At 44.1% G+C, this 24,981-nt stretch overlaps 1 protein-coding gene across 1 annotated transcript in view; it reads left to right on the forward strand.

Annotated features, from left to right (window-relative positions):
• Nucleotides 1-24,981, forward strand: part of GALNT18 (polypeptide N-acetylgalactosaminyltransferase 18) — a 253,660-nt gene that overhangs the window by 204,716 nt on the left and 23,963 nt on the right. The window contains exons 7-9 of the mRNA XM_018555328.1: nucleotides 11,848-12,033; nucleotides 17,416-17,553; nucleotides 23,881-23,976. Of these exons, the coding sequence (XP_018410830.1) occupies nucleotides 11,848-12,033; nucleotides 17,416-17,553; nucleotides 23,881-23,976 (420 nt within the window). The remainder of the gene's footprint in view (nucleotides 1-11,847; nucleotides 12,034-17,415; nucleotides 17,554-23,880; nucleotides 23,977-24,981) is intronic.

The following is a 24,981-nucleotide window of genomic DNA, read 5'->3' on the forward strand; positions in this document are numbered from 1 at the left end:
TATATATAAAGTATTTTCAAACAGTGATGTAGGCACATGTGCTACCTAGCACCTACTGTATGCAAGCATTTTTATTTTTGTCAGGTCTCCCTTGGAACATAGCATTCTGGACTTCCTGTATTTGCATTTTACCTGACAGTTACTGTAAAGGAGGCTCCAGAGTTCTGCATCATGGAAGCCTTGCCTACGTGCCAACCCCTGGTGTGTGTGTCGCCAATGGGTGGCACAAGGCTTTGAGTAAAAAGTGAAACCCTGTTTGTAAAGGTCATTGGTCCTGGAAAAGCCCTACCTTATGGAGAAAGGGCGGCCTCCTGAGAAGGCTGTGTACCTAGTTTAGGCCCCAGAGCTGGTGCCTGGGTCTTGAGTGTATCGCCCCTCTGCATCCAGGCTGTGTGTCTGGAGGCCATGCTGGCTTTTGTTCTATAGTACAGTCATCACTGGAACAGAGAAACTCTAGGTTCTCTCATATTGTGGGGTTTAGCTGCTTCAGATGAAGTCCTGTGTGATGCTTCTGGATACGGATGCCCACCCTGCAACTTGTAGTCTGAGAAGCTGCCATAGCTCAACCATCAAGTTTGGGTTATTCGATCTTCTCCTGCCCTACCTCCGGTTTAAGCTCATTAGTCTAGACCTGCATCATTTCATCCACAGTAAGTGTGATGTACCTCTTGGGACAAGGTGTTCCCTGAGGGAGACCCCCTTATATGCATAAGACCCTTCTATGACTAAAGATTTAACTGCTTTAAATGCCCCCTTAGCCGAGGTTTGGGATTTCCAGTTTGCCAAGGCGCTGCTACAGTGTTTGGAGTAATTGTTGAGAGGAGAGGGTCATCTCACATGACCTCCCCCCTTCCGAAAAAAGGATTACACTTTAATAGTATTTTCCTTTAAATTTGACATAATTGTGTTTGCACTTACAGGAAGCTGTTGCTGTGTGAGTAGCTATCTGAGACTCTGGGCAGGATCCAAGGGACATGGAGGGACAGAGAGAAGGGCAGATTTGGTATATAAAGAAGGCACATGTGTTACTTGGTGTGGTAAAACAGCATCCGGTTAAAGGGGACTTGAACTCAAAAAGGCAAGATTTGCTCTGCTATAGGGAACATGTATAAATAGTATTTCTGGCTAAGCATTACACTGAAAAATGTAATTTTTATCTGGAATTTTCCTGGGGAAAAAAAAGCAGGTACTCCTCCTGGTATGTGAGGGCTGCTAGGCGCTCCGGTCTCATAATTATACGGTACCGCTGCAGCATGAAATCTGACGCACTGCTGCTTCTGATTGCCAGTCTCAGGCAACTAAGAGTTGTCTCAGGCAACTTAGGTTGTGTCACTGCTGTGGTGCTCACAGATTTCCTTGCTGGAGATGCTGAGATAGGGAACCAAAGCCCTGCTTCTAGCAAGATGGCCATCCCCACACAGAGACAGTGCAGAAACAGGCATGGTGAGGCAGTAATGGGGAAAAGATCAGTTGCAGGGAGACCACAAGCAATACTGGTGACTAGTCCTTTGCCTGCCTTCTGGGTACAGCTTCAAACGTTCAGTTCCTCTTTAAACAGCCTCTTGTCACCCTGTACTGCCTGTATCTGGGCAGTCTGCTTGAATAGACAGCTTGTAGGTGAATTATTCCCCAGCAGAGGCATCTGACCGTAGTAGACTATTCCCTCCACGTGCATCTATGGCCAAGTCATTGGAGGAGTAAACTTCACGTGTATGCTATTGGAGGTGAAACAATAGAAAAGACTTGCCACACATCCTCTTTATTCCAGCATCCTCTTATATAGAGGTGAGTTCAGGCAAAGACTGACAGATACAGACATGTTATTTGTGTCTGAGAAGTGGGATCCTGGCCATGTCCTGAAGTCCTTTTACCCAGTGCAATGGTTTGGGTAGAGCATGTCAGCATGTCCATGTACCTTATGCCCACCTCCCTCTAACAGGAATCATTTTGTTTTTGGTAACATCATTTCAGAATATTTTCACAGTTTTGGATCTTACATTTCATTTCCCAGAAGCCAGCACTAAATGTGATCATTGAATCTAAACATGTTCACTGTTGAAGCTGATTACACAATCTGCAATCACCAGCGAGGTGCTGAATGTGCAGACTTTGGAGTTACAGTCTGATGTGGATCATTAGCATTCTGACAACCATTTATGGAGACACCAGTAAGAAGCTCCTTTTATTGTCAGTTATTTCATTCTATATTATGTCCGGATTTCTCCTTTAAAGATATACTCCTGAAAAATATTAAATCTATCTGGTAAGGGGGACGGGCTTAGACTGGCATGGGCAGCGGTAAACCATACACAAGACAGAAACACCCAGAATAGTCCAAGTTGGTTTTTCCTGCACATTTATTCAGCAAAGCAGCAAACATAGTTTTTAATGATCCTATTCATCTGCTTGTCTGAGCTACTAGTTAAACTCAGATCAGTTCTCGACTAATGGGTTCCCCAAAATCAAAGCGGCAGCACTTGTACCTTTCTGTCAGCACTCGGCCTTTTCGTCCAGCAGCAAGATACCACAGCAGAGAGAGAGAGAGTCCTGATCATCAGTCAGCTTACATATAAAAGCCTGTGGATAGCTGAGAGTAATGATAAGGTCTGGTTCCAGCAAGATATGGAGGTAGGAATGGAGGCCGCATCCTTTCCAGAGCTCTACAAGCCTCCAGGTCCTAAAGCAGAACTTAAAGTGACATTAAACCCTCAGATTTTTTTAACATAAACCATTCTAAGAAAATGAAAAGGCGTTTTCTCTATAACAGCCATACCCCATGGAACCGCTTGTCATGTGTATGTGAGAAACCTAAGTGACACAAACACCATCCACAATCCTGCCCTCCAGTGCCTATCCATATACATCACACACGCACACATCTTCATATGGTTCAACAGGCATAGCCAGTGTTTGGTCATCATTAAAAACACTACGTTCAGGTGACCATTTGCAATACTTCCAAACCAGAATTTACAAAAGAGTCAGGCGAATTTGTTTGTAAAATGCAGTGAGGCACCATCGCCTGGGTTTCTTTGTGCCCGGCTCCCTTGGGGCCCTGTTTAACAGACTGGCAGATAATGCTGCAAACATAATTGCGCCAGGAATTACGAACGTTGGCGTGCTAGTAGCCATTTCCGCAGTATTCCCGTAAATCTGCAATAAGCACAGCCAATTGTGAAGTGTAATGCTCCATCCAGGCTACGTTTATAATTTTATATCATAATGAAACTGCTCGTTCTCTTTGTATAACTGCTGGGTTATAAAACACCAGAACGCGCGGAGGCACAGTGAAAACAGCGTTCCGCATCGTGCAGACACGCATAAACTGTTTGCACAAATTACGCCGTTCCAATGGCGCTGTTGGGATGGAGGTTTTTGGCTTTTGGGAGCCGTTTTAATTTTGCTATTTTTTCCACTTCTTTCCACCTTTTCTGTCTATAAGGTATTGCTATATTCTTTATATTCTCTGTAATAACATTGCTCTTCCCCTTCCGTTTCTGTGACTCTTCACTTTCCTCCATCTTTCTGGCCCCACTCACCAATGTTAACATTTTGGTGTTTGGATCTGTACACAAGTGAATCCCCAACAGAGCAAAATAGTTGCCGACTCACCCTGGGCTCATTTTTAATAGCCAGTCATGCTCATTGTAGCTCACAGAAGCCTCGGGGAAGGGCCTGTGCTTGCAGGGAAGCCTGAAAGCAATTCTTTGTGTTCAGTCTTACCCTCCAGTATCAGAGGAAGTTCTACCAGAAGTAATTAAACTGAAGAAAAAAGGTTTTGATCTAAATACATTCCAAGTAGTGATGATGAGAGATTTGGTTTAACCAAACAGGGATTCAGAGCAAATGTTCACTGCGATTTATGGATTTACCAGTGGGTGAACCCAACTGGACCAACCTCCCCTTTTAGCAGTTCACAGAGTGGCCGCCATTTACAGGAAGCTTGTACTTCACCCTGGATCCAGTGGGGGTCCCGTCTCTGTGCAGAGGACTTTGCACATAATCTTATCAGCCACATGCCTACAACTGAACTCTTACATGTATCTAAAACTAATTTAGATAAATTTCTAAAACTAAATTGCTAAAATTATACATATTTAATATCACAATTTTGGGGTACAGTGACTGATTTCAGAATGCTGAATGCACTCACACTTGGAGGACCAGTAACACTGGGTTCACACCTTAGCGTATTGGAAACTTGCGTTTGCCGCGAGTTTCTTACCGTGCAGGTTTTACTGCGATTTGCGGTAAAAGAAACGCGCGTCAAACGCGAGTTTCCGAGGGGGTATCCGGCGGATAACAGCGGGATACGGCGTTAATACGCCCCAAAGAAGCTCATGTACTTCTTTGGGAGTATGGCATTTTACCACACGATCGAACTGGCGGTAAAACGCGCAGGTGAGAACCATGCCCATAGTCAAACATGGGTTTTCACCTGTTGCGCGTTTTACCGAGCGTAGGAACACGCGTTAAAACGCTCAGGTGTGAACGGGGCCTTAGAGTACCTGACTGTATGTGGAGGACAGCACAGGGTAAGTGACTATGTGGAGGACCATGCAGGTCTATTGTATGTGGAGGACCACACTGGGTACGTGACTATGCAAAGGACTTCACAGGATACATGACTATGTGAAGGACCGCACAGGGTACCTTGACTGTATGTGGAGGTATGCACAGGGTACACGATTCTATGTAGAGGACCACACAGGGTACGTGGCTGGGGGACCACACATGGTACGTGACAATGTGGAGAACTGCGCAGGGTATGTGACAATGTGGAGGAGAGCACAGGGTAGGTGACGATGTGGAGGACCACACAGGGTACGTGACTATGTGGAGGACCTCACAGGGTACGTGACTATGTGGAGGACCTCACAGGGTACGTGACTATGTGGAGGACCTCACATGGTACGTGACTATGTGGAGGACCTCACAGGGTACGTGACTATGTGGAGGACCTCACAGGGTACGTGACTATGTGGAGGACCCCACAGGGTACGTGACTATGTGGAGGACCACACAGGGTACGTGATTATGTGGAGGACCACACAGGGTACGTGACTATGTGGAGGACCACACAGGGTATGCATGCGTGTGTGTGTTTGCCTTAAGTTTTTCTGTAAAAACAGAATGTGTTAATGTTGGAGAGACGAATGGAAAATTGCTAATCGTCAGCAATACAGTGCAAATGAAGATGGCAAACTGCTCTGCCCAAACATTTACAATGCGCGGAGTAATGTGTTATCTCCGCGCTGGTTTATGGTCTGTTCCAAGCTATGTCATTGGAGCTGGTTTTATAACAGGAAACAAGTCGATATGTTTTTAGTTCTGATGATGGTGGATACTTTTTTATGACTAGCGCATATGTTCTTTGACTTATTGATGGTTATATGTTTGGTGTTTCCACCTTTATCTATAATCCATAATTTAGGATCCCAGGATATTCACCTGCAATGAAAGTTCATTTTTAAAGCAATGGAAATGGGAGACTGTGCTTGATTTATGATAAATAATCCATAGTGAGCTCAGTTTGTGGCGAAACCTCCTGCACGTAATCCTTCTTAAATGTTGAGGCGGTACCTCTCTATTCTCAATTGGGAAATATATAGATACTAGACATGTGCGATTTTGTTTCGTTACGAATCGAAATTCGTACAAATTTTCCTGAAATTCGTAAGATACATACAAAGTAGATCCCAACGTGATCAAAATTGCCCAAAACCTGCTGAAAACAACGGCTGACAAGCTCGCCATATTCATCTGCCATGTGGCTCAAAATGGTACCCAGAGGGCCCTGAACCTCATGGCAGAGAAGCAAGCCAATACCTTCCTGGAAGCAACACCAAATTCTAAGGCCCCTTTCACACAGGCTTATCAGAAGTGAGAGGAAATCTCTAAAAACGGAGCCCCAGGTATCAGTAAAACCTGACAGGTCTTTCTCTTCTCTATTCTATGCAAAGCTAAAACAAAACATTCTGGGTATGCACTGTAGATATACTTTAATGGTGAATTGGAATGCCGATTGTGTGCTAGATCTTCTCGTCCAGCATCAGTACCTGACCTCACAAATGATCTTTTGGCTAAATGGGTGCAAATTCCATCAAGACACTCCAAAATCTTGTGGAAAGCCTTTCCAGAAGAGTGGAGGCTAGCACAACTGCAAAGGGAGGCTACTCCATATTAATGCCCATGGGTTTGGAATGAGTTGTCCAACAATTTCATAAGTCTGATGGTCGGGTGGCTACATGGTATACAAAATAAAACTGCCCATATCTACAAATATGATGACTGCCCGATATTTATCTCTCCCTGCTCTCAGACTGGTGTGACAATGACAAAGCCTAAAGAATACAAAAGTTAAAAAAATTACGTAAAAAGGAGAACTATGAGGGGAGTGAAAATCACTCATCCTCAGTTCGAGCTGACCTGTGACAATGAAACTGTCACACGTCGGCTCAATAGATCGGGAATTGAGGGAATACCGTCGCTCGCTCATTTCCTGGTCGTCTCCCTGCAGAGAGCGATGACTGTCAGTCACCGCTCCCCGCAGGGATTCCTCCCTGCTCCGATCCTCCAGCGCTGACTGGAGGAATGGACGGGGGAGGGGCGGGTACAGCTGGCTCTGCCTTTAGATAGGCAGAGCCAGCTGTCATTCACGCAGCTGGTTAGATCTCGACAGCATTGTCGGGATCCGTCCCGGCTGTGGCGGTCTCAGTATACCGCGAGCTGTAGCTTGCTATATACTGAGCTTTGGGTCACGGGAGGATGCTAGTATATGTCCTCCCGTGACCCTTAAGAGAACTATGAGGAAAAACACTTACCCCCATAGTTCTCTTTTAATTTTTTTACCTATCTACCATTGCATTTACCCACATGTCAATAGAAAACGGTTTTGGCTATAGGTACACTTCAATGTGCTCAGTAGGGTTGAGGTCAGGGCTCTGTGAAGGCCACTTAAGTTCCTCCACATCAAACTGGTCACACCATGTCTTTATGGAACTGGCTTTGTACACAGGGGACACTGCGCTTGTACTCAGGGGCTTTGTATGCTGCACTGTGCTGGGGACATCTTGGAGGAACAGAAAAGGGTCTTCACCAAACTGTTAGGCCTGGTTCCCACCTGGGCGTTTTACAGCACGTAGGAACGCGCTGCAAAACGCCCTACGCCCAAACAAGTACAGGAGCTTCTTTGGGGCGTATTTGCCGCTCGTATCCATTGGGATACAGCCATCGCGGCAGGAAACGTGCGACAAACGCGCATATTCGATACGCCTAGGTGTGAACCCAGCCTTACCAGAAGGTTGGAAGAGCACAATTGTCTAAAATGTCTTTGTATGCTTTAGCAATAACAGAACTCTTCACTGGAAACACCTGGACACAAATCATTTGGAGGGGTGCCCACATGCTCTTGGCCATATAAAATGTTTGTCGGTCAGGGATCCATTAAATGCATTTAGCTCAAAGACGTTCCCGAGTTGTTTACATATTAATTACTTACAATTAAACAAAAATGTTTCTACATAAATTGCATCAGAATTTCTATATGTTTACTAACTCATCAATGATAATAATAATGATTTCTCCGGAAAACAAGGCGACATTAGAGGAGTTTTTTTTTTAACCTCGTCTGAAACATTTCATGGCATTTCACAGACTCTGCGTATTTACTGTTTGGAACATTTTAGTACTTTGTCACGGTTTCAGAAATAGAAATCGCATCTGGCAATTTCCTCTCCCTAACTAGCTGTTCGTGACAACCAGCACCGGGAAAGGAACCGATGTAAACACATTAGAACAAATTGGTAAAATGATTTAAAATGGAAGAGAGATTTCCAACTGCGGCAAACTTTTAGGTGTTCTGGAATAGCTTGGTGTCCTCAGAGAATCTAGGGGCATCTTCTGCATGCTGTGACTAGGACGCTGATCTACTGAGGGGCCCATTTATACCTTTGTATTACGGTCCTATTTATTTTGAATAGCGCCCCAATGAAAGGCAACACTCATACGGTGCGCTGCGTTACAACTTCCGTGTCACATCTGATTTTTGGAACTTTTTGGTGTGTTGGCAGCTTATTATTTTCAATGGGTTGCTCTAACAGATGACATAACGCGCCTGAATGCGCTTCAGACATGTAAATGGTCCCTAAAGGATCCGAGAATGTTAACACAATGAAATGTGCAAAGTTCCACTTTAATTATTGTCAAATTATGTTCAGATGAAATAATGAATCAAGATTGGACTTCGTTATCCAATCTTTTCACATGATTGGATAACAAAGTCAATCTTCACACATTTTATTGTGTGAACTTTCTCAAATTCATTAGTAAATCGGCTTCTGTACGTTGGTTGCTGGTGCTGAACACAATTGGAAAAAGTAGAGTGAACCCAAACACTTCCCAACCTCTATCCTGACTCTGACACTGAACCCTCCCTTCATCTGAGCCCAAAAGCTGAACCTTCAAATTAACATTTAAACTTAACATTTTAAGTGGACTTTCTGTAACTTTACAAGTCCCCATTAATACATTCCTTACCTGTCATATTATACAGCAACAGTATCATTTTTCCAAAAGCTCCACCTTTTACCATTTAAAGGTCATCCTTGAGCTTCATTGACTTTGCCTAGGATGAGATCATCAGTCCGCTGCAGGCAGGAGGAAGCATTTCCTCGGTCCCCCCCCCCCCAAGCCCCCCCCCCCCCAGTGATCAGTTTGCTGCAGGCAGAAGGAAGCATTGCCTCAGTCTCCCCTCTCCAGTAAGCAGATTGCAACATTTTAACTTTGTAGCAAGGTGAAAGACTCCAGCAGGGGCTTATCTGTGTCAGACATTTGTGAACGCAGCCAACAACTGTGTGTGGGCTTATGTTCGAGTGTAATGGTCAGTGCCTTGTGTTTTTAAACTCTCTTCACTTTACCTCAAGATGTCACCACCAGTGTGATGTCACTGGTTGCATGGAGCTGGGTGGGACGCTGACCAGAGAATCCCAGGTTGCCAAGACCTGGGCGGGCAGATGCAGAGCCTGCAGGGAGCAGTGTCACTCTTGTGCCTGGCAGCACTGACTTCTCTAATGATCGCCTGCTGCTCCAATGGCATGTACCAACACCACCACTGCCTCAGGCTGCAAACAGGCTAGGGACACCACTGACTGTCAGGCTATTCCTATGTCCCCATTGTGTGAAAGACCTTAACACAAGAGCGATGAGGTCCTGAATTATTTCGGTATTGTCTCTTCACATGGCACGGACTTCACATTTCAAGGGAGTGCACACTCTAATTTGTCCTATGGGCTCAGGAACACAATTGTTTTATTCTAGGGCTCGGTGTAAGCTCCCCTCATGTCCTGTAGTGTTTTTATGCATGGTGCAGCTACAGACTCTGTACAATCTGTCTGGCAAGGTTTCACCTTCCAGTCTGGCCAGCTCCCGGATCCAGTCCTTACCCAGCAGCCATCTGTGGCGTGGGCCGCGTGCCATGCCTGCGGAGGACGTGGAGAGTGGGCAGGAAGGGGGATACATTTAGTACATGTAATGCGTTTCTGAGGACAAATATCAACATTAGCCGCACAGAAGCGCAGGAAACAGATTGTCAGCTGTGCGGCACAGATTGAAATGAGAACAGCCGCTCCCCCCTTCCTCTGCATACAGGTGCTGACAGAATAATAACTCAATAGATTCCTGCAGCATGTGGTCTTAAAGATGATCTTCAAAATTTGTTTAATCAATACCTGTGCAATGGGTAACCCTTTGTATCAGGTATATGCATGTTCAAGCTGTGTACTACTTCCTTCCTACAAGGTAAAGAAAGGCTGAAAAGAAACAATGTTTCGATTTGCTCACCACGGAGAAAAAAAAACCCTTTTGTATGCTATGAATAAATGGCCAGATACTATTATATATAAACCTGTGAAGTCTTATTGTGTTCCAGGCACACATATAGGTGGAAGCTAAACAATCAGGGTGTGCCCTCACATATTTAGGTCTATGGAACAAATGTGGCAATTATAAATCTGTCCACAATGTATATATTTAATTATATTATTGGGTAGCCGTCTCCTTTTAATTGTATGGCAGGGCACAGTGAATGTCCTTTGTAGTACACCAAAAAAACCTGGCTATTTCAATGTACAATGGACCTTGTAATAACAGAAAGGCTCGCGCTTGTTGTCAGCCGAGTACAGGATAATTGACGTAACAGATGGTAATCAAGCTATAATTTGTTCTCTTTGTATTGTAATGCGAAGCGAAGGGACAGAGGCACGCGTGACTGAATTAAATAGGATTTTCATCTCTGGCATGGATCAATACTGTCATTAAATCCTCCGATAACTCCATCCTGGCCGTTCTGCGATGGGGTGACTGCGCACAATCCATTATTTAAACGCCTTTCTGTGCCAGGCGTGTCCAGGCGGCCCATGCAAGGGAAGGCTAAATTCTGGAAGATCATCCTTTTAAGAGACAGACTGGTTTTTGTTCTGATATCATCTGATGCATAAAAGGGTCTGAAATCAGGAATAGAGAAAGGACGGCAGTCCGCTGCTGTGTGTCCAGAATGAATTTTATCATTTGTTGCATTCAATAAAAGTGGCCAAGGTCTGTCTGCGTTACCCTATAGCTATGAAAATTATAGCTTCAGAGACAAATGAGCATTAGAGAGACAAAGTTGGCTCACGGTGTGATCGTCTGCAGCCCCGCGGGGACAGTAGCCTGTGCAGCTTGCTTGGCCTTGGGTACATGTGATCTCATGCAGGGGAGTGAGGGGGTCTTGCCAGCCAATTAAAATAAAACTGTGGCCTCTCATTAAAAAACGAAATATGTGCTGCAGCATTTAATTATAATTATGAATCTGCACTTATATTTTTCTCTTAGTCCGCCTGCAAAGTATTAGAAAAACTTGTGTATCCTGCAGGGGAAGTCCATATAATGCAGCTTCCTGTGATGGGGGACAACACTGCTGCACTGCTCCTTAATACAGAGCACCGTTGCCCCTCTCGTGTAGGCTGTGCCAGCTTGCACTAGAGTGGGATTAGAAGATGTTGCAGGGGCGTGGCTATCAGTCTGTAGCTTGTCAATCAGCAGCTAGCCACATAGTCCCGCCCACTGCTTTTTGGATTGACAGCACTGCCGTTGTTGCTGAAACCCTCCCACTGTGAGCTGCAGTGTCTGGGAAGGTGAAGCGCGTGAGACACAAATGGAGGATTTGGCTCAGTCAGGGAAGGTAAAAGGAGGTTTTTTGTTACTTTGAGGCTTCTGTGTCACATAGTAATTGGATTTAGGACTTTAGCAACTGGTCTACAATACAAATCAGTAAACTAAATCTGAGATTGTAGTCCATCCCAGGAGTGAGCTTGGAGCGGTGACTACTTTACAACACACACAAGGACAATGGGGAGCAAAAGTAGCCCCCCTCCAGAAGGAAGGACAGTGTCAGCACCAATTCAGAGATGATTGGAGGATCTACAGCCGAGTGATACACAAATAAGATACATTGTTGTTCAGAGTTAAGGGACTTGAATGTATTTTTAAGATTTACCTCCGGAGTTTAGTGTCACTTTAAAAGGCAGAGTATATACATTTTTGCACCAGCTCAGCTGTGACCGATTCCCTTTATGCCCCATTTCATCTACAGTCAGTTGACAAGCTATACTGTGCTATAGGAAGGAAAGAGGAATTGTACAAATGTGGTGAAATGGTTTAAATATCAGAAAAAACAAAACTTGGGAATGGGTATTAAAACATTATAAATCTCAATGAGCATTTGTCTGTAATAATGAAAAAATATATTAATATTTAAGGCATTTCTGTGAGTCCTGTGCACTATATTCAGACTGTTCCCTTCATTTCTAGGTATGGCAGTGTGGGGGCAGTGTGGAGGTTCTGCCCTGCTCTCGAATCGCCCACATAGAAAGAGCCCACAAGCCGTACACCGAGGATCTGACGTCCCATGTGCGCAGGAACGCCCTGAGGGTGGCGGAGGTCTGGATGGATGAGTTTAAGAGTCATGTCTACATGGCCTGGAACATCCCCCAAGAGGTACGGTGGTCTCTAATGGTCATTTGTCCAAAAACAGCTGTTTGTGATGTCCCTAGACCCCAATATTATGACAAGTATGCTGAAATAACAGGTTCCTTCTCTAGAACAAAGGGCTTTCCAGCCGCGGTTATATAGTATCTTGTTTTTACAGGGTGGCCATTCTGGTCTGTCACATTTGACTAAGCTGACTTTACACAGCTCCATCTTGCTGGTGAAAGGGGACAGACTAGATTTAACATGTCAGTTTGATGAATGGGTCTTGCAAAGGTTTCTATAGTCTCTTTCCATAGAAACATTTGACCCGACACGGCTGGGAATGTGGTCTATGGTGTCCACTTTAGGACATCTCTCCTACTCTCATTGCTGACTCATGTCTGAAGGTGCATCCGCTGGGGCTGCGATCCTTATCCTTATCAACTGCAGTCCCTGGTCTGTACCAAGCGTGGTTCATTTAAAGGAAAGGGACAAATGATGAGCACCTATCAGCTCACAAAGCAGTGAAGCAAGAATCAGATTGACAGTCACTGTGCATGCTCCTTTGAAAACAAATATGCAATGGGCTATTTATACCTCGACAGGTTCTTCTAAAGATAACATCCAGGAAGACATTAAAAAAAAAGCTGTTGTGTGACTTACATACAGTTAGCACAAGTGCCTGAATCTGATTTGAAATCAGTCGCCTTTCATCCAATGTATATCAGCACTCAGATTGGGAGAGACAAGGGCAGCACTATCAGCCAGTCATAGCTCAGCTGCATGCACATGTTCTGACAGGGAACATACTGACAGGAGGAAAGACATATATCCGTGTATTGCTGCTCTTTCTTTGTCCAATCAGCGGTCTGTGGGCGGAGACAACACTGCACTTAACTGTAACTGAGTAAATATTGTCACCCTTCTGGGTTGTGCTGCCTTGCAGAGGTGAGAGAATGACAAAAATTACCTGAAAGAATAACTGTATTTTTCCGTGTATAAGACTATACTTTTTCTTAAAAAATATTTACCTAAAAATGGAGGGTGCGTCTTATACACGGGGGGCCGAGAGGAGAACCGCGGTTGCGAAACTGCCGATACCTCTGCAAACTAGCCTCACGAGTGAAACTTCCGATTGCAGAGACAAGCTAACAGGTTTCCTCCAATCATGAGCCTTATGTACCCGACGTCAGCTGATGCTGCGGAGAGCGTGTAGCCAGCGCCCAGATGCAACAGGGAGCCCATAAAAATGTCAGAAAACAAAAAAATACCGGTACCAGTAAGCGGCTGTCTTACTCTGCAAAATGTAAACTGAATGTAAAATCAGTTATGCAAAAGAGCATGGGAAATATTGATTTCTGAATTTTGGGTAAGAAAAGGGGGGGGCGTCCTATTCATGGGGGCGTCTTAAAGACAGAAAAATACGGTACAAATCATTCGGCAGATTAGACCGTTCACACATATGTATTGCAGCTCTATATTTATCCTTTTACCTTGAGTTCAGCTTAAAGTAAACATTTCATTTATGACAATACGCCCACCGGCCTTCGTGCTGGAATACAGAATGGAAAACATAAGATTTATCAGAGAATGACACCGGCAGAAGTCAGGGGGTGATTTACTGAGATACAGAAGCCAGCTCTGTAGTCTTCAATCCACGTTCACCTTTGTGTATGGTAATTCTGCAAGCAACAGGGGACTCCGCCAGCTCCCGATCACTTGATGGAACCTGTCAACCCCAGTCTGTGTGACAGCAAGGACTCATCTCGCGCTGCTGATACCTACAGAGACCGCATCCTACTTCCTCTATTCCCGTCTCTTGTTCCTCGCGCTCCAGATGTATCCATGTAAACAATGTGCATTTAATGAGGACATTAGCATAGGACGCTCCCGGTGATGTATTCATCTTGCTGGAGGATAAGACAAATATGCCGGAGATTTTAAACAGCTCAGAAACACTTCGCTTAACTGAACCATTCGTCAAAAGGTGACCAATGCGGACGCCTCCCAATATAATCTGAATTCCGGCCTTCTCTCTTTAGAATGGTAGGAACGGGAAGGAGTATTCCTGCTCTGGCTTTAATTAGACATAGATGCTGGAAAATGAATGGAAACAATTAAAAACAAATCAATATTTTTGTTTTGCTAACTGCTCGGTTGTCTGTGAACTGCAGAGCTGAAGGGAACATCATAGATTCCGAATGTCATCTTGTTACATTTATTAAAAGCTAAAGTATACTTATATTGGAGGTTAAAGAAGAACTCCGGGCATTTTACCAATTTTCCCTCGCAGTAGGACTACCCCCTCACTGCAAGGATTAGGTGCTCATTTTTTTCTAGGGTGCAAGCTCAATAGCTGACTGAACAGAGGATCCGTGGCATGTCCCTTGTACCGTGATACAGTATATTGACTTTTAATTAGACAGTTTGACGGCAGACTGCTTCTACTGTTTTTCTGGAAGCCCCCCAATGTTTTGTGGCGCCACAGAAAAATAAAATCTGTATCTGTTTTAAAGTTTATTAATAACATTTAAATATCGGATATTATTAGTTATTATTGGTATGTGTTAATCATCAGTCCAGCTTTTACTTTAGTTTATTATAGTTGTGTTTGTGACACCAGTGACATGGATATACCGTGTTTCCCCGTAAATAAGACCTACCCCGAAAATAAGACCTAGTTGTGACCATTCCCAGGGCCGGCGGTGGCATAAGGGGGAACTTGAAGAGCCGCGGGAGAGAATCAGCAATGCCAACGAAGCCAGCGCTAGAGGAAGCGAGGCGGCACTGGAGGGAGCAGAGCCGCATAAGCCGATGCTTCCTCTATAGCGCCGGCTCCTGTCGCAGGCGGATTGATACCAAATCAACCACTCCGCCTGTGAGGAATCGATAGTGAAAGTGCGCTTCGCTCATTCTGGCCAGCGATTGGCTACCAAATTGCTCTTCGAAAGGTACGGCACCCCTGATTGCCCTGATCACCTTATTCTTAACTTTGCCACTCACTCCTGTCTTGTAAGCCTTCTACCGGTATTATGGTATGGTAAGACCTACCCCAAAAATAAGACCTAGTGTGTTTTTTTTGAGCCAAACAAATATAAGACAATGCCTTATTTTCGGGGAAACACGGTATATATAGAGAGTGTGTGTGTTGATTGGTTCAATGCTGGACTAAATTAAATGCAACACTGAACCAAATATGAATAATAAAATGTCTTTATTTCAGCAGAAAACAGAAGAAAAAGAAGCTGATGACAAAACTAGCTAAGCCAAGCAGAGGGAGGAGGGGGGTAATTAGGGTAATTAGTGTTAATTAGCAGTTAATAGGATTTCAGAAGCAAAACAAAAAAAATGTTTACCTGGAGTGCTCTGGCTTTTCATCCCAAGATTGGAATATCAATGTAAACCTGTTTTTTAAGGAAATGTCTAATGGTTTTGTACATATTTGTTATTATGGTCAGGTCTCATATTTGCTCTCTATTTATTATGGTCAGGTCAACATTTTTAATATGTTTTTCTTTTTTTTTCTGGTTAAGAAGAAAGATTTCTTATTAATGTTTTTTTATGTTAACACGCAGACAGCAGGTGACTCCTAACTTACTGGATGCTCCCTCTAAAGATTCAACCAGAGGCAGCCTTCATATAAGTAGACATGTGCGATTCCTTTCGTTACGAATCGAAATTCGTACGAATTTTCCTGAAATTCCGAATTTCGGAGCATCCGAAATCCGAATGGCAGTTTCCGAATTATATCCGAAATACGAAATTCCGTTAACGAATTTCGGATCCGAATTTCTTTGAAACAGGAACTAATATTACCCCTGTAAATGAGGTTGAACAACATGACAAGATTTTTTTTAAATCCGAGATACGGATCCGCTGCTGCTGAGAGTTACATTACAATACACAGGCAGGAAATACGAAATTCCGTTGACGTATTTTCATTCCGTTACGAACATTCGTTATATTGAAGTTAAAAAGCAAAGTACATTTATATTGGAGTTGATGGTAGTTTTTTTTTAAATCCGAAATTCGGATACGGAATCCGTTAACGGAATTCGTATTTCGGATAAAAAAACAACTACCACTCCAATATTAACAAAGGTATTTTGCTTTTTAACTTCATCATAACGAAAATATAACCGCCACTAACGAAAATTCGTATTTCGTACGAATCCGAATTGAGTTCAGTTACGAATTACGAAATACAAAATAACGGATATTCCGAAACAAAACAGAACAAATTTTTTGACGGCGCACAAGTCTACATATAAGGAGAGTACATGTGCCCAGCTGTCTGCTTAGCTAACCCACAGTGCTCTGGGAATTCTTTGCCATGCATTCAATATAAAACTGTAGACAGTAACTGCTCTGCCATTTCTAATAGCAACTTTTTACCTTGTACAGTATAGTGAGAGACAAAAGGCTCAATGCATTGCACTACACAGGGGTAGCGACGTGACTGGTCAAACTGGTCATAGGAAGTAAGTTTGATGGGACCTTCCCATAAGTGGGATGGGACCAATGGGGTACCTTCCCATTCAGTAATGGACAACTATTATGTAGTCTCGTCAAACAACAAAGGCCTACAGTGACACTCTTCCTATGTGTCACAGACCTCTTGTGCTTGGAGCTAAACTTTAAGGGCCCGCTCATGTTTATGTATTGTGGTGCAGTGTTTTGCAGTGCCATTCATTTTTTTAATGGTACCCCAACACACTGTTACAGTAGCGGGCAATGCACCCGCACGGCAACACAATGCACATGCCATGTATTATAGTGTTCATCAAATTATAAAAAATATGTTCACATGCATTAAGGTGCACTGCCCACCCATTCAAAATCAAAGTGTTGCCTAAACAGAGAGCCCCTTAATGGACGGTAATGGGTTGTGTTAAAGCCAGACATAGGGGTGTATTTGTAAAATGTTCACAGAGCCGTTTGACGTGCGAACATCTGACTTTTACATTCGCACCACATTATGGCCACTAGATGGTGCCAAGGAGCACAGTAATTTCCTATGTTCCTCAGCTCCATCTAGTGGCCATAATGCGTTGCGATTGTGAAAGTCCGAAATTCGCTCGGTGAACATTTCATAAATACACCCCATAGTGTGAAGGGGCCCAACAGCTTTGTGAATCGAGCCTAAAGAAAAGATTTGTATAACTTCCCTTTCATTCTCATACGTATGAATAGGTAACAGGGGAGTACGATTGTCCTCAATGACGATATTGTGTGTGACAAGCTTAGAAAATGCAGTCTTTGTTGTAAAACATTCCTAGAGTGCAGCAACATGATCTCCCTCGTGAGAAGAATAGCCGAGCCATGGTCACATCCAGTCTTGTGATAACCACACTGGGCACTGGGACAACAAGTCACTGACTCCTCTCTTTCCTCTCCCTCTCTCTGCAGGACCCGGGGATTGACATCGGTGACATTTCCGAGAGGAAAGCCTTGAGGAAGAGGCTACATTGTAAGACCTTCCGGTGGTATCTTGTCACTGTGTATCCCGAAATGAGAACGTACTCTGACAACATTGCCTACGGGGTGGTGAGTGTCCCCTTCTCCTCTGTTAACGATGCACGTCAGTCTGCAGTGCCGCGCGCTGACAGTCGGGACAGAATGTACATAGGTCGCAGTTTATAAATAACTTCACCATGCAATATTTACAGTTAGACTAATGACAGAACGTCACCAATGGCATTTAAGCAAAAAACGATTTTTGTCTTCTGTAAAAATGTGCATATGGCTTTTGGGATCCTCATGCTATCGACAATCACACATGTGGAAAAATTCCAATAATGAATAGCTCCGTGAGGCCACGCCTTCTCTTCAGCTAGTGTATCCGGTCATAGTGTCAATTTTAAAAGATAATGTAATAGACCTTTACTTACGGTTAACCTTACCCTATCTGGATAGCGGTTTTAGGGAATAATCGCTGGACTATAGGCAGCATTAAAATAAGAAGAATCTGACACTTCCGGATGTGTCCAATTCTTCACTTTTCCTTGCTGCTGCTATGTCAGTAGGGACTGAACCAGCTCCCGATCACAGCCTTGAAATATCACAAATGACAGACTAGAGGCCGTGTTTGGTACTGCACTGTTTGGTAGAGCAGAATGTCACCAGCACACCAAAATCCTTTTAGGATAATCAATTGTTCATTTTATTGAACAGATTGTCAGTTGAAAAACAAGCACTTTTCGGGACCTCACAGGGTCCCTTCATTGTGCAGTGGTACTTCACTGTGAAAGAATTGCTGGTAAGCTTTGGATGACATCGGTACCGCTTTTTCAATCTGCATATGTGCAGGGTGCTGTGCTGGCGGGCATATGATGCCCTTCACTCACCTTATGTCCTCCTTCTTCTAAATTGAATAACATTAGGCTTCATTCAACTTGGAAGACTGAGGACATGTAGTGGTGAAAAAGAATTAGGAGGGGGGGACACCAGATAAGAGGTGAATATAGCTGCTAGGCCTACTGCTACTTTTTAAAAATGAAAATGAGTGCAGAGTTGGGCTTTAAGCTGCTGATAACACCGGAACATTCTGCATATTCTGCATACAGCTTCACCCAGGAAGTTAAATTGAGGAAAGTCGGTGTTGCGGGTGTGCTGCGTTCTTGGGCCTCACAGGTAGAACATTCAGAGTACGCGGCTTACATTGAAATCCTCATCTGCAGACTGAAGATTTCTGTGTAATCCTGGATGAGCCGGAGGGGGCCCTCGCTTCTCCCCAGCGCCAGGCCGGCTGCGCCTTTCTCCCGTTCTGATTTCAAACAGAAGCGACGTGAACTTTATACAACCCAGAAGTTTGCCTAAAATATACCAGCGTGAGAGATGTGTGCAGCCAGACGCCGGGGCACCCCGCATGACTAATCTGCTTCATTAGCAGAACGTACTTCAAACGCTGCGGCTTATTAAAGTCTTTAAAGTGGAACTCCAGTAAGGCGACGTTCGGTCACAAAAACTGTAAACTGAAAATTTGTTTAATCGTGTCCACTTTTCTTGTACTGCTAAAGAAAAAAAATAAAAAGGGTGCATGGCATTTTTGGGCCTCGATTGAAGCTTTTTTTTTTTTTTTTAACCATGTCTTGTTTTGAACACCAACTACACCCAAAGATTAACCCTCCAGCATTGAACTTTCCTCATTAAAATTGTGCATATTGCAGCACACAGGAACTGAGTGTATCTAATGTACTGCAGCTTATCAGTGGGGGTGGTTGCAGCGGCGTCACAAGGGGGGTGCGGCCCGCTCCCGAGTGACACCAAAATGACTGACAGTCATTTTGGTGTCACCCACTCTAAAAAGTCGGGCACTCGGTCATGGACTGAGAGCCAGACAGTGTCAGGAGAGAGGAGGGGTCCCGGCGGCATACCTCATCCTGCTGGGTGGATGTCCCCTCCTCTTTCTGCTTCTTGCGTCCATCCTCGAGATGGCCACTGGAAGGCGTCAATTAGATGGCTGCGCATGTGCGATAACGTCACGGCGGGGTGTCACCCGGTCTCCCCTCCGGGCGACACCTGGCATCAGGAAGACCCTGGGTGCTTGCATTAGATTTCCTTTTTAATGTGTACTTTCACCTGTTGATCCGGCCAATCCCTTTGCTAGGGTGACAACGTTTACTCACTGCACTGTATCAGGACAGCAAAAAGTGGATAGATTCACTGAAATGTCCTCCTCCCCTCTTCTCCATAACAGAGAGGGGAAGGTTCTATAGTCCTCAGAGATAGCAGGGAACAATGTAACTTATTAGAATGCAGCAGAGGAATTTAGCAGCTCACTGAATTTCTGGGAGGCTCAACAGGTATTTTCGTTGGCACTCCTCAGATATAACAAAACCCTTCCAGTGGTACATTACCATACCAAAAGGGAGCAAATAAGAGAAGTTGATACGCTTAAAGGAGAACTATGAGATGAGTGATTTCCACTCACCTCATAGTTAATATGATCTGCTATTCAGCAAGCTGGTGTTGCTCAGTGAGGAAATCCTCTCTGGTTTATTATATGGTCATATTTTGTCTGAAAGGCTCCTGTGTGAGTTTAGATAATACCATTGACAAATGCAGAAAGTGGAGACATGGTAAGAAGAGTTAACATGCAGAACGGAATAAAAAGAAGAATGAAAACCTGCTGAGCTGTCTGCTGAAACCTTTCATATCAAAGTGAGGAACAACTTTGATAGAGTTGTAGAGGGCGAGTCCAGTGTTGGGTTAAATGCTGGGAATTTCCTCAATTCTAAAAGAACGATGTTCCGGATGTTGGAGGTTTATGTCATAGTATCAAGGCGCAGACTATGACGCACTTGGCGTAGGCCACCTGTAGTTTTTGGAGTGAAAAGTCTGTATTTTATTGGATTTTTGGGGACGGCAAAGCTAGTTCCTTGTATGGAATTGGTTGAAGCCTAAACTGAAACCTTCCTATAGTACTGTAATGACGTCTGGCTTTATAAACCATAATAATTGGGGGGGCTTCTTTTTTTATTAGCAGGTAAAATACCCTGTGCTGTCAGCATGCTAGAGAGTCAGACCTCTGCCCAATGCAGAGTGCATAGGTCAAATCCTCAGCAGTCCAATGCTCCAATCAACATTGCTTACTCTTCCCAAGCAGTGCTGTTGATTGGACCATTGAGCGGGGGGGGGGGTGTTAGACTGCTGGTGACCCAGGCCGATGAGCTTGTGTTGAGCAGAGGTCTGACTCTCTAGTGTGCTGCTAGCACAGGGTGTTTTTAACTGTTGCAGCAAGAAGTATACAAGTGTTAAAAAAACAAAAAAGAAGCCCACACAAGGCCTGACTGCATTGTATTAATAATAATAACGGTTCAACTGGGCTTTAAAAGGCATTGCATTTCCTGGCAAGGAATAGGAGTCCACCTAGCAGAATATAAGAGGGTGCAATTTGAGGCAGGTCTCCAGTTACACCCAGGAGGCAATATTGGAGTGATGGTTAACTATTCTCCTGGTGACATCAATGTATAGCAGTTTAAGGGGAACATCTGGGAAAAACTGTAATTGTAAGGAAAAGCAAACATGTTTGTTTATTATTATACAGGATTTATATATGACCGACAGTTTTCTCAGCTCTTTACAATCTAAGAAAGACATTAAAGTTACAATACCAATCAAGACAAGAGAAGGAGGGCCCTGCCCATGAGAGCTTACAGTCTAAAAGGATGGATGTAAGATGATTTCATATCACCATGCAGAGCTGCAGGCTGATGTGATTTTTAGTGAAAGGGGGTCAATGTCTACTTTACCAGCATTGCTTTTTTTTGCTACGATTTCTGTGTCCACTTTTAGAAAGGAAATCTGTTTATACGATTCGAAACAAGCAGGGCCGGATTTCTCACAAGGCCAACCAAGGCCCGGCCTTGGGGCAGCAGGGAGTTGAGGGGCAGCAGGGAGTTGAGGGGCAGCAGGGGTGTGGAATTCCTATCGCCCGATGGCCTGGGACATACAGTTCTGGGCGCCGGGCGGGTAGTTGTTTTCTACATTTAGCCCGGCTTTGGGCATGCAGAGCTAAATGTACAGCGGGGAAGCCGCCGCTTGTTTTGTACAAGTGAAACAGGCTTTCAGGTGTAGAACAGGCAACCCCCGACACTCCAGCTGTGGTGAAACAACAAATTCCGTCATGCCTGTGGCTGTCAGAGTCTTGCAATGCCTCGTGGGAGTTGTAGTTCCACAACAGCTGGAGTGATGAGGTTGCCTACTCCTGGTATAGACAATCAGTGCATCATACACTCCAATTGGGAGTCAGTGTCATGATCTAGATCTAATTCACATACTGGGGATGGGGATGCTCATGCTGGCTTTGTCAGTAACTGGAGAAGTATTAAACCCACAGACGGCCAGGTAGCATTTTCAGAAGTCTTTCAGGTTAGGTTTACTGCGAGATGACAAATATATGCAAGAACCCCCCCTTTCACCAGTCCTCCGTCTCCCCAGATTAAGAAGAGACGATCATAGGACCATTCTCTATAGAGACAACTCATTTTCTCACCCTCTACAAAAGCCATTTTCAATTGTCATTCCAAGCGGACACGCAGGCCCCACGTCCAAGGTTAAAAAGTCATCTCAGACAAAAGACGCACTAAGCACCCGGACTCGCAGCGGCAAATCTTTATCTCCCCGCCAAAGATTGGCAATCATGTTTTATATTATGGCCGGAATGAGTTTGTTAATCAGATGGGACAGTGAATATCTTTTTTCTTTGCTTGAAGAAGCAGATCCAATTTCTCAGGCTGGTTTGCCTTTGATTAATATGTCGCTTCATCCCAAAGACACTGACTTGGCTACCTTGTAAAGCGTGCATCTACGTGACGCTCGTATTGATTGTACAACTTAACCTCCAGCATCACAGAATGCCCCGTATGACCGCTCAATGCAAATATTATTATTGCTGGGCTTTTAAATACATATACAGCAGTATATTTCGCATTGCTTTATCAATAGAGAATTATATACAGGCCATCCATCTCTGCCCCGCCGACTTTACAATCTTATTTCTTTACCAATGGCAGACACTGGGGATGCATTAGCCAGAAACTTCATAAAGGAAACATTCAATGTTTATCCTTTCTCCTTCCTGCAAGTTCCAAAAATCACTTAAAAGGGAAAGTATAATGTATTTTCAAGGAGTTATTATGCCAATGTTTACCTTAAAGCAGAACTAATTTTTTTATGCACTTTGAAATTGTAAGTTATAAACAGTGCATGCATGACCAGGGCCGGATTTACTCTCTCTGCTGCCCCAAGGCCAGGTTCCTCAATGCGCCCCCCTACCCGCCAACCCCCCATGAAGAATGGCAGACCTGCAGGCTGCATATAAGTGATCACGGCGAAATCGCAGAGATCACTTGTACAAAACAAGCGGCGGCTTCCCAGCTGTACATTTAGCTCTGCTTGCCCATAGCAGGGCTAAATGAAGAAAACAACTACCCGCCTGACACCCGGAACTGCATGTCCCGAACATCGGGAGATAGGAAATTCCACACCCTGCTGCCCTTCTAATCCCTCCTGCCCCGAGGCCAGGCCTTGGTTAGCCTTGTGGGAAATCCGGTCCTGTGCATGACTATGAATCTTGTGTTTTTTTGCAGGTTACCCACCTCAGTGTTTCTTTGTTTCCAAAAACTTGGAGCAAAACCTTGGGGTATCTACTTTCCAAAAAGCGGTAATTTCAGGAGTTATGGCACTACCCTGGAATTACTATCTGTTATGTTTTAGAATAGAAAGTAGAGGAAACAGGTTTTTACGCAAAACGTTTGGCCTTTTTCCTCTATAGTAAACAGAATGTTAAATGCCAACAAATAAAAGCTCCATCAGTGTCAAACAGGGATATAAGATTTATTTGGGTGGAGTGTTGCGTGGCCGAGTAATCGTCAGTCAAACTGTAACAGATTGCAAACTGGCCTAGTAATGAAGGAGTATATACAGGATGTTACCTGGACTGCAAGGGTTAAGTGATACCTTTTTTGTAGGTGCAAAAATAAATTGTACTAACCCAATATGCAGACTATACATTCCTTTTAAAGGGAGAGTAAAGTGTATATTAGTATACATTGTGATTTATTATTGAAACATTTGCCTGGCAGTCATCTTTTGATAGGATTTTCATATTTAGATGACTGTATTACAAAGTCGGGCTCAGAAGTTCTCCTTCTAGTGGTCACCTCTATATGGGGGAAGGAATTAGAATTTCTGCGCTCTGGCTGCAGAAGAGCATGCGAGTTCAGCCGGGCTGACTGAACCTCAGTGTTAATTAATCAGACACCTTGCTGCTTATGAGCCACTTTATCAGAGATCAGATTAGATGTTTAACATTCTGTGATTATCCATCACATCTGATAACCAAAATGTTTTTTCTTCTAAATTTTGCAGCTGCAGAACTCCTTGAAAACAGACCTGTGCCTTGACCAGGGGCCGGACACGGACAATATCCCCATCGTCTACATCTGCCACGGGATGACACCACAGGTTTGTTTTGCTCCATCTATTTTGGGGTAAAATTACAGGTTTTTGTTTTTACATAAGTACAGTAACGTCGGGGGGCTTTACAAACAGTAAGGGCTTTTTCATATGAGCGTACACACCTGTATAAAAGCCCAATCCCAGAAGGGACAGGTGCTGTGTGTAATTGCACACAGCAGCAGCCTGTTTTTCCCTATGGGAGGTTGCGGGTGCACACAACACGCTGTTACATGCACACCCGAACCTGCACATCGGTGTTGGATGCATCCAAGTGCGGACACCCGAACCCACACAGATGTGCAGGTTTGGGTGTGCATGTGACAGCAAGTAATTGCGTGCAGCCGCGTACTTCCATAGGGAAAAATGGGCTGCTGCCAGACTGGCTGGAGGTATCTCAAAAAGTTACAGGATCTCAGATAGCTGCTCTTTACAACTTACAAAAAAGCATCTCAGAATGCACAACTCCTAGAAGCTTGGGGCCTTTAGGCTACACCAGCGATAGACCACCTTGGCTTTCGCTCTTGTTAGCCACGAACAGAAAACTGAGGCTGCTGTGCTCACAGGATCACCAATACTGGGCTGACTGGTAACACAAAGCCTGGTCTGAAGAATCTTGCTTTCTGCAGAGGAATCAAAACAGATGGTAGGCCAGTCATTGGATATGAATCCAATAGAACACCTTTGGGAGGTGGTAGAATGACAGATTCAGAGAATGAATGTGCAATTATAAAACATTAGCATTATCTAAACTGACCAAAAACCAATATTGTTTCCCTTGAAAGTATCTGTATTAGGGATGAGTAAACGTGGCCTGGTTTGGCAAACCTTGAACTGTGTACCACACTCTGAAGGCTATGGGAGCCAATTTTTTTTTGTGGCCATTTTTAAGGCTTATAGGCAAGCTATAGTAGTCAAATGTCACAAGTACCAATGCAAAAATGTTTTATGAAAAATACTGTTCAGCAGGGAGAGTGAACAAAAGTAAATGTATTTATTCTTAAAATTCTACAT

Source organism: Nanorana parkeri, unplaced genomic scaffold, assembly GCF_000935625.1.
Source record: "Nanorana parkeri isolate BGI_ZX_2015 unplaced genomic scaffold, ASM93562v1 scaffold10, whole genome shotgun sequence".
NCBI lineage: Eukaryota > Metazoa > Chordata > Amphibia > Anura > Dicroglossidae > Nanorana > Nanorana parkeri.